Source organism: Kryptolebias marmoratus, linkage group LG12 (assembly GCF_001649575.2).
Source record: "Kryptolebias marmoratus isolate JLee-2015 linkage group LG12, ASM164957v2, whole genome shotgun sequence".
Taxonomy (NCBI): domain Eukaryota; kingdom Metazoa; phylum Chordata; class Actinopteri; order Cyprinodontiformes; family Rivulidae; genus Kryptolebias; species Kryptolebias marmoratus.
In genome coordinates this window covers 22,299,712-22,310,320 of record NC_051441.1, presented here as the reverse complement: position 1 = coordinate 22,310,320, position 10,609 = coordinate 22,299,712, and the positions used below count along the sequence as shown (strand labels likewise).

Below are 10,609 nucleotides of genomic sequence, written 5' to 3'. Positions count from 1 at the left end.
GTGAAATCTTTGTGTGCAAATGTGAAGCATTAGCGCACATTTTGGCTTCGGTCGCTGCTCCTGCACGCTCCCGGCATTCTGATGTTAACAGGAAGTGATGTCATGTGTCTTCTTCGTGAGTTATTTGGGGTGATTTTGTATTCCACACTACACAAACCCACAAAGAAGACAATAAATATTGGGTTAAAGTTGCGGGAAAGTTGCGGTGTTTTGGGCAAAGTTGCAAAAAGTTGCGATTTCGCGGGGATTGCTTGATTTTGCGTTAATAGTTGCAATCGCAAAATCGCGAAATCCTGTCGTGACATCTTGTTCATTCACAACATCTGGTGGTCCTTAACAACCGGACCGTATAATCAACATTTTCCTGATCTTAAGCTGCAGTCTGCTGATGTCAAATCTTTAGCTCGAACCCGCTTGTCTCAAACCCTAGCTAAGTAGGTTCTAAGAACCGCGCTAAAAATGGGCAGGACCACACAATGGAAAGACTCTGAACCCGCACTGTGTCGAGTCGAGTCAAGCCCATGAAAAAGGGGCACTAGTATGGAAGGGGATATAAGGTTTGCTCATTTGCATTGTAAGACCCTAAACAACCCAAACTGGCCAAATGGTTAACCTTTATGAGAAAATTTTTGTCTTTTTAATAACACACATTTAATATGATTTTGAATGATGGTCCCTCTTAAATCTTTCTGTACCCAGAATGTGGTAGTGGCTGCCTGTTTTAAAATAAAAAGAAGACCATAAGTGAGGATAGGAACATAGACTAACAGGTAAACAGAGAGCTTTGCCTTGTAGCTCATCTTCCTCGTCACCACAATGGGCCAGCACAGAGAATGCAATACTGCAAAAGCCGTACGATCAGTCTGTCGATCACACATCACCACAAGACCCAGTGTCTGTTGTTAAAGTCAACCTGCTTCGGTTGGTTCTGGTCTTCTAGGCTGACCCACCATACATCACTGGATGCCTGTCTGTCTCGCTTGTCTGTCCTGCTTGTCTAGGTGGAAATTGACATGTCTGTCTAAGCAGACTTTGGGCTGTCCACCAGATCTGCTAAGTCTGTCTGAACATGTCTAAAACCGAACTACATCATCTGCCAAGGCAAGTCCTGGCCTCCCACCTTAACGATCTCTTCTCTTAGCTGCCCTTGTTCTGCCTTTTGTACTACAGTCATTCTCCAATCCAATATGTTTGGGATAAGTTAGGTCATCAACCCTGACCCAGTGCTGATCTGCAAGATCTGCAAGATCAGAACTGGGACCAGTTCCAAAAGTGGTGAGCTGTCTTGCTGCAGGAGATGGTATAACAACTGTAGGACTCTATATCACAACTAATCACTGCTTGTATCCAGGCCCAAGGGGAAGGCCTCACCCTAATGACATGGGACCAGCAATGTGCCTGTACTGCCAACTCCATGGTCCATTTGATCTGATATTGTAATCATTCCAGTCATATGTGCAGTTACATTTCATGTCCACCACTCCATTCTTTGTTGTCAGTTTTAACTGCTTTGTAGGATTTATTGGCCAGCTTGTGTCATGATTTCTGTTCAGCCTTGATTCATGCTGCTCACTCTCCCTCTCCTGCTGATTGCTCATTATCCTCACCTGTGCTGCTCCCTACTTCAATACCCACACGTCACCTACTCAGTGTAAGATCGTCTGTTACCTCTGTCACAGCCTTCAAGCCTTGTTTCAAGTTCAGTGAGAGCTATCTGTTCATCGACCCTGTCTGTTTCTGACCACTGTTTTTGCCTAGTCCTTACCGGAGTGTGGGTAGAGCCCTGTTGATCTCTTGTTGCTGAATCTTGCCTGTCCCTGACCTTGCTTCAAGTCAAAGTGTATTCCGGATTTCTTCCTCTCTGCCTGAGATTTCCCTGTGTATGACCACAAATTATTAGATTGTGGATGCGCTAACCTCTGCTTTCAGCAAACTTCTCTGAAGCCCTCCAGACTAAACTTTCTTTGATCATCCTATCCTGCTTGAGCTGGATTCTTGGACCCTGTAAAACCCAGATCCCCGACTCTCCAGTGAAACCTGACCTAAGCAGGACAACTTCTACCTGATCTTCATTGAACTAAACGTTTTTGAAACCTCCACCCTGTCTTTGCAGCGTGTTGGTTTATGGCATTCTGGGACCTAAAACGTTACAGCTTGTCTTTCTTTGTTGTTTTTCTTCCATCCTTCATGACTGTGATTGGTTCTTTGAAATCATCTGATCTGTAAAAATTAGTTCATCACAATGAGATGAGCGATTTACAAAAAAGCACAAATATCAAAGGTCAGAAAACCTAGGCTTACTTAGAGATAAGATCGAGCTTCATAGCACCACTAAGCACAGTCTTCATTGTTGGGGTTAGTTAAGTGAGATCTTTGGACACTTTGGATTTGTTCAAGCTGCTTCAAAGTACAGGCCCCTGATGCAATAAACACTCTAGGCTTCACACTGTACAAAAACTCATTTATTCATTTTTATTTAGATTTTTTTCCTTCATAACAAGAGCTCTCAAAGTTATATGAATCCAAATTCATTTCTATCTGTTTTGTAAAAGAAAAAAACTAATGAACTGATAGATTTGGGTCAACCACTGACTGGACAACATCTGTGGTAAATTAAAATCAAAGTTGATTTGCTTAAAGCAACAAAAATGAGCCAGAGAACGAAGAAGAAAACCAAACTCATGAGCAAAGAGATTAGAAGCTGTGGGGGAGGAGATGGGGATGGAGGGAGAATGTGCTGATAGGGTAAAAATAACAAATGAACAGTGTAAGTGTGATACAAAATGCAGAGAGAAGATGGAGATCAATGGTTAGATGAAGATAAATCTGTGACAGTGTTGAGAAAGTGCTACAACTGTGAAAATGAGTTAATCACAATGAGATAAATCCTTAGTCTGAAATCATTTTTTAAATGTTTTTCTTTAGGAAAAGCTGCTTTTTTGTAAGGTTAAGAACAAGGTTGAGAAAAGTGGAAATAAAAGGTGGGCAAGAAAAATTCACTTTCTCAAGAAAATAATGTTAAATTACACAATAAAGACCACAAACTTAAAAAATAAACCAACTGAGATTATGACTGGCATCTCTAATCATGGGAGATGTGAACTGTTGAGACAAAACATTTGGATATGAAGATGCTGGTAAAACGTTTAGACCGGTGGTTCTTAAAATTGGGGTTGGGACCCCTAGTACCTTTCAGTACAGAAAGATTTAAAAATCTTTGGGAAAAGATAATGATTGCGCGCACTACAAAACTCAATTTTGCTCCAAACAAAAGAGACTGATTTGTAAATTCATACAAAAAGTAAATAAACATGTTTCTGATTTCAATAACAACTCATTTGTTGGAAATTTGTTTGAACCAAAAAGATTAAAAAATTTAAGCAATCTAAACCATTACATGATTTGTGTTGAATTTTTACTGATGACCAAATTAAAAATCTGATTATCCCTAAGTTGTAAGGCAGTCAGATAGAAACAATACATAGGGAATTAATATTTTTGCAAACCCACTGTAGTTAGCTTTTTCTCATTCTGCTCTTCACTGCCAGTCAGAGTCACTCCCACCCCCACTCTCAAACTCTGACCATAATGATTTGGCCTATTTAAAGCCATTCAAGCTTCCATATCAGCCTATTTAACACCCACCATGCTGACAGCCATAACTGATGCCTGACGTTTGACATAAAATCATAAATATCTATTGATGTGTGATTTTGTTACAACATAAGCAATGTACTGTTCTATGGTCATCAGTAATTTTAGCAGTAGGCCATTAAAACTACTTTCCTGAGAAAATGAGAGCACTCACCAAGTCCAACTTATCAGATTTTAGGCGTATGTAAGGGTCCAGTGTTATCCTTGGTTTTGCTCCTGTTGGTGACCTCTGGCTGGTTGAACCTAGAGAAAGAAGAACACAGAACACAAGAATAAAGGTGAGAGTACAGGTAAAAGTTGTGAACAAAGCAAAGTATGTGTACTTGTACTGTAGTTGATTTCAGCAAAAGACAAAGTAGCAAGTAGAGTTAAAACTATTCTGATATAAATATGATTTGTGGAGAAAACACATGAGGCTTCCAAAGCAGTGTGAATGAGGAGAGTTCATGTGTGGACACAGGACATTTTGTAAACAATGAGAGGAGAAATATCATTGGATTATCTTTAAAATCAGAGTGGACAGACTCACTCTTGTTGGATTTGAGTAGAAGTAGCTGGCTGTGGTGATAGAGGAGGTGTGTGAGTGTGTTGGGAGGGGGCGGGTGAATGAAAAACAGATGATTAAAAACAGGAGAGCGGAAGATAGATGGATGATTATATAGATGAGAGAGAGAGGGGAACGGCATGAGTGGCGTGGGGGTGGGGGTGGGGGGCCGAGAGCCAATGCCTAATATTAATTTGATGAGTTTGTCTGTCCCAGATTTGTATGGCTGTGTCAGTAACAGCAGTGTCTGCACACACTATTGCTAGGCAGCTGATTGTAGTGATTATTGTTCCAACCAGCTGCCTGTTTTAAACTTTACTCAAGAAGAGTTAATTTTTTATCGTTTGTCTTAAAACAGGCAATTAGATTTAGAGTTTGTGAAACACCTGTAGCTGGATACAGGTGTGTGAATAAAACTCTGAATGGCATAAACCCTGTAAACATGAAAAAAAATACTTCAGCAGATTTGAGTGTAAATACAAATAATTCACAGGCTTAAAATGTTCATGGTTGACTTCAGGCACAGCAGCTGACAAAACAAACAAAAACCCTCTTCAGAAGCTGTGTCAAAAAAGGAGGGGTGGGGAATAATAGTTTCATTTTGTGCTCACCTCAACACAAACTCCTGACATCTGTCACAGCTAGCAACTGGCCCCACCAATAAGAGGCTGGTGGCTAGCTAAGTGGTCACAGCACCTAGGGAATAACCTTGGCCAGGGTAATCCCAGTCAATAGGATTGTAACAAGCTGTTGAGTGGTTTCCAGGTGGAGCCATGGGCCACCTTTCACATTAGACTTGCTAGTTTGTGTGAACTCTTATAATTATTAAAGATGCCAATGCACATGCATCGAGGAATCCTTATTACGACTTTGTTGTCCTGTATCTAGTTGTGCAGTTTTAGCATAAAACATGCACTTTATACACTAAAAAGTTTGGGAATGGTGCTATAACTTTTGGTAGCAATACATCACACTATATCATAAAACTAAATTAAAAACTACTAATAATATTAATGCAGGTCAATGGGAATTAGGCAAAGCAGATGAGAAAACCCAGCACTCTTTGGAGCTCTATAACTTAAACATACTTCACAGTACAAACATCATCTGAACGTTTACTGGGTCAAAGAAAGTTGAACTTTACACGAATAAACTATCATTTTGAAATCTTTAAAGGGTTTTGCACCATTGCAGTTGAACTTTTATGATTTTTTTTTCAGATTTTTCAACTGAATGTTCAACTGACAGTGGGTGTCACAGTTTTCAAATCTTTTTCAAACTCTTACTCCTGTAACTCCTTTTGTGGCATATACAGTTCAGCATTTCCCCTAAGTCTGACCTTGGGGGGAGGTGTTGTTTGGGTTGAGTGATTGGATAAATATATTGGCTATTGAAGACTAGAGTCCCTCAGGCAATAGACTTTTTTATGAACAATATTTTCCATTTTATTTTAGCTCAGTTAAGTCTCCCTTTCAAGAGTTTTGTCCTATAAATGATTGTACAATTCAAACTCAAATTCAAAAGACAATGTAATCTACCATGATTGTGTGCAGTCCACCTCATTTATTCCCAGCAGCAACGTCTCAAACTCTCTGTCAGATATTGGTCCAGTCCAGCTCTAATCTTCTGTCAGGTGTCGGTCCAGTGTCAGTCCACACTGGACCGACACCTGACACCTTCTATCAGGAGTTAGTCAAGTGTGTCTCTGATCTTCTGTCAGGTGTTGGTCCATTCCATTTTTAACCTTCTGTCAGGTGTTGTTCCAGTCTATTTTTTAATCTTCTCTTAGGTATTGCTCCAGTCTGTCTCTAACTCCTTGTCAGGTATTGGTCCAGTCCATCTCTGACCTTCTGTCAGGCATTGGTCCAATCTGTCTCTTACCTTCTGTAAAGTGTTGGCCCAGTCCAGTCCTTTAACCTTCTGTCAGGTGTTGGTACAGTCCATCTCTTGCTATCTGTTTTCTTTTGGTTACAAATAGCTGACTTCCACAGTTGTATGGAAAAGAAGATTGATCATTCCACCCCTCCTGTTTTGCATATTTTTGTTATTATATTCAGACAAATCAGTTTGAGATTCTGACAGCTTTGAGGGGGGCAAATCAATTTTAAAAAGGGCTGTTTTCAATCTAGGGGCCACTTATTGAGAAGGCCTGGTTTATACTTGCTTCCTTGACTACTGATTGAGGAAAAAAAGCAGACTGCAGATCAATTTGATAGTATTAACAAATGTGAACACTTGGAACACACCTGAGAGGAGAAAGAATGCAGTAAAAAATATCACATGAACATTCTTTGAATGAAACTCACTGGAAGGAAAATTTACTTTTATGTGAACCTAAATCCTTCCTGTTTTCATCCATGACTGTCTCCCTCCGTACCATGTGCACTGATATGAATCTGTTTTTAGATCAGTGTGACAGAGAGCATACATTGTATATATGTGTATGTGGTTCCTAATCGGAGATTAGCGCACAGACAGATGAGTAAAAATCCCTGGCCAGAACTCAAACTACCAGTTTGTTCTGATCTGGTACTTTTTGTTCTTACTTTAAATAAGGCTTAACTGATGGACTGAATTATAACAAACATGCTTTTACTTTTCAGTAAGCCAAGTGCAAGTCTCATACATGTTAACAGTTTTACTCTGAGGTAAAATCACAGGAGGTCATGAAAATAAATCTATGCTGAATCTAATTAAAGAATAAAAAGCCTAGTACTCCCTAAACTAATGTACATCTCCCGCTGCATTTTATACCTGAGTAAGATGATATCATGAGTTGTAGATGTTTAGGTCATACCTTGTAATTATGATATGCGTGATCTCATGTGGGATCTTGCAAGTTGTGTTAGCACTCAGAGAATGCTGCAGGAGCTTCTAGTAAATGTGCAAGAGGTGGAACATGTTCCACGAGGGCTCTGAGGGAATGTGATTAAAACATGACACTTGAAGTCTATCCATCACTTGCCACTGCATCCTCAAAGAGTTATCAGAACCTCTGTATCATCTGAGTTATATTTGAATAAATGTTGAGTCTTCAGATGAAACACAAGTCTGCTAGGACTGGCCAAGGAGAGCTACGACTTCAGACTGCAGAGCTAGATATACCTGAATAGCAGGATGCTAATGAGAAGATGCTGTCTTACCAAGGTAATGATAGACAACTGACAAACTGAGATTATGACATATTAAAACTTCAATAGCTTATCTACATTAGAAAAATAATGTAAAACTAGTTGGTTTTTTTTTTTTTACCTTTTTTATGTCTTGTTCCAGTAGCCTGTTTTTCATCAGAATGTCCTGGTCCCCCAACAAATATACAAGAACACTACTCTACAAACAAGCCTAGAGAGTGAAAGATGTGGAAACTATGGAAACTTTGATACCCAACATCCAGAATGACAACTTTGAACCCAGTTTTTCAACATTCAAGAGTAGAAATCTGCTATCACAGTTAGAGATTGACAAGGCACAACAAAAATACTACGGCAAGGGGGAAAAAGGACGATAGGCGAGGGGGGATATATCCTCATTTACACCATTTGAGTATGGGTACATTCACTAAGGAGATACATTTAAGAAGCAGAGGCCAGGAGCACACACCATCTAAAGTGTACTCCCAAAGGAAGGGCAATAACATTAGAGTAGATCCACCCAGAGCTGAGAGTGAGCAACACTGGAGAAGAACATGGGAAAGGAGGCATCCCACAGTGATACTGCCCTATGGCTACAGGATCTAAGATCTGAACATAGCAATCTCCCAAAGCAAGAACCAGTATCTTTCACAGTGGCAGATATCCAAGTCTCGGGTATGAAGAGCTAGACTGAACCAAGGCCTGACATGATCCATACCTACTTTCTTTAAATATTGACTGCTTTCCATGAACGCCAGTACAAATGAACTAGTTGCAAATAGAAGGGAGTAGGTGACCCAAGGTTGGAGAGTATTGATCATGAAAGACCCCCAGAAAGGGGCAATCCAATCTAACTGCCAGCCAATCACCTACCTCTGTAAAACATGGAAGCTCCTTTTAGACATCATAGTGACTAAGATGAATAGGCACATGGGTCAGTACCTGAGCGCAGCACAGAAGGGAATTGGCACCAACACCAGAGGTGCCAAGCACCAGCTATTGGTCAACAGAACCATAGCTCGAGACTGTAAGACCAGACACACGAACCTGTGCACTGCTTAGATTGACTACAGGAAAGCCTATGTCTCGATGCCAAAGACATGGTTATTAGGGTGTTTGAAGCTTTAGAACATCAACAGGACAATAAAAACCTTCATCCACAGCTTAATGGGAATGTGGAAGACAACTCTATAGGCCAATTCCAAGCTAATTACTGAAGTCAGCATCCAGTGTGGCATATACTAAAGGGCTGGACCAAGGCATGGGCCTGAACCCCATCAGCCAGATCATTGCAAAGAATGGCAATGAATACTGGTTACAAATTTGTAAAGCCATCAGTCACCTTTTCTACATGGTTGATATCAACCTGTACGCCAAAATGAGAGAGACATCAACTCACTGGTCCACCTCACCAGGATATACAGCAAGGACACTGAAATGCCATCCGGACTGGATAAATGCAGTTGAATAGTATCTAAGTGAGGCAAGGTGATCACAACTGAAGGGGTTGAAATACCTGAAGGCCACATTGTAGATGTCCAGGACAGCTACAAATACCTTAGAATCCCACAGGCAAATGGCAACCAGGATGAAGCCGCAAGGAAGTCAGCAACAACCAAGTATCAACAAAAAGTAAGGCAGGTCTTGAAGAGCTAGCTGAATGGTAAGAACAAAGTCCAAGCCATCAACATATATGAATTAAATCTATTTATTTAATAAGGATAACTACAAAATAAATGTAAAAACATTTAATGCATCACACAAGATTTACCCTTTGGTAAATTTTCTTCTGTAGTCCCAGTGTAGTATGCAGTACCATACCATACCAGCTTTATTTATAAAGCATTTTAAACATCCACATGACCAAACTGCTGTACGGTTACAATAAACAAAACACAACAGTAACAACATCATAAAAATCAAAAAAGCAAAGTAAAAAGAGCCCAAAATAAAAACAAATACAAGCACTGTCATGGTTTTGGTGTTTTTGTTTGGTTTTCCAGTTCTGCTTTGTTTATCTTAAATTGTGTTCATGTCTTGTCACTTTCACCTCCCCCAGTAACTTGCCACGCCTCCTTCCATACCTTGCCGTTCTGTTACATTCCAGTCTTTCATGCCACACCCACATTACCATGACAACTCAATTACTGCCATCATTCTCACCTGTTTGTAATCACTCACCTGTGTCCATTTTCCTCCTGATCCTCAGTCTTTAAATACCGGTCTTTGTTTTTCATTCTCTACTGGGTCATTTCGTTCCGCTTAGTCTGTTGGTTTCTTGTCCCTCTCCATGTCATGCCTCGTTTCTAGTTTTGTATTTTTGTTATTGTTAGTGTTGCTGCCTCGCCAGCCTTTTCGTTTGTGTATTTAAGTTTAATAAATAGTTTTCTTCATTTTTTACCATGAGTCTGCGTACTGGGTTCGCCTCTGTCTCCACGCCATATGACAAGCACATAAAATAAATTAAAATGAACTAAAAAGTTAACAGATGGGGCCAAAAGCCAAGGAGAAGAGATGTGCTTTAAGAAGTGATTCAAAAACAGAAAAGGAAGAGACCTGTCTGATGTCCAAAGGCCACATTTGAGGAGCAGCAGCAGAGAAAGCACAATAAATAAGAATAAACTCTAAATAATAATGTACAGGGGAGGAGGACACTTGTCTCTTCTGAAATCCACCACCATCTCTTTGGTCTTCTTCACATTGATGCAGAGATTATTTTCTTTGCACCAGGAGTTCCACCTCCTCTCTGTATTTGGACTCTTTATTTGGACTCATAATTGTTGGAGCCCCTCCCTGGGCTGCCACCTTATCGTGGTGGAGGGGTTTGAGTGTCCCAATGATCCTAGGAGCTTTGCTGTCAGGGGCTTCATGTCCCTAGTAGGGTCACCCAAGGCAGACAGGTCCTAGGTGAGGGAGCCAGACAAAGTGCAGCACAAAAACTCCTTATAAAGAATAACAGTTTTGGATGCAGTGTTCCCTCGCCCAGAAGCAGGTCACCGAGCCCCACTCAGGAGCCAGGCCTGGAAGTGGGGCACGTTGGCGAGTGCCTGGTGGCCGGGCTTTCGCCCATGGAGCCCGGCTGGGCACAGCCCGAAGAGGTCACATGGGTCCCCCTTCCAATGGGCTCACCACCTATGGGAGGGGCCAAAGGGGTCGGGTGCAATGTGGGATGGGTAGTGGCTGAAGGCGGGGACCTTGGCGGTCTGATCCTCGGCTACAGAAACTGGCTCTAGGGACGTGGAATGTCACCTCTCTGGTGGGGAAGGAGCCTGAGCTGGTG

At 41.0% G+C, this 10,609-nt stretch overlaps 1 protein-coding gene across 8 annotated transcripts in view; it reads right to left on the bottom strand.

Moving 5' to 3' along the window:
* The window catches only part of si:dkeyp-72e1.9 (syntaxin-binding protein 4), a 129,873-nt gene that overhangs the window by 7,682 nt on the left and 111,582 nt on the right, over positions 1-10,609 (bottom strand). For all 8 annotated transcript variants that reach the window (XR_005233852.1, XR_005233853.1, XR_005233855.1 and 5 more), the window contains one exon: positions 3,809-3,897. Coding sequence is in view for 3 of the 8 variants with exons in the window: in XM_037978726.1 (XP_037834654.1) it covers positions 3,809-3,897 (89 nt within the window). In the remaining 5 variants the exon portion in view is untranslated. The remainder of the gene's footprint in view (positions 1-3,808; positions 3,898-10,609) is intronic.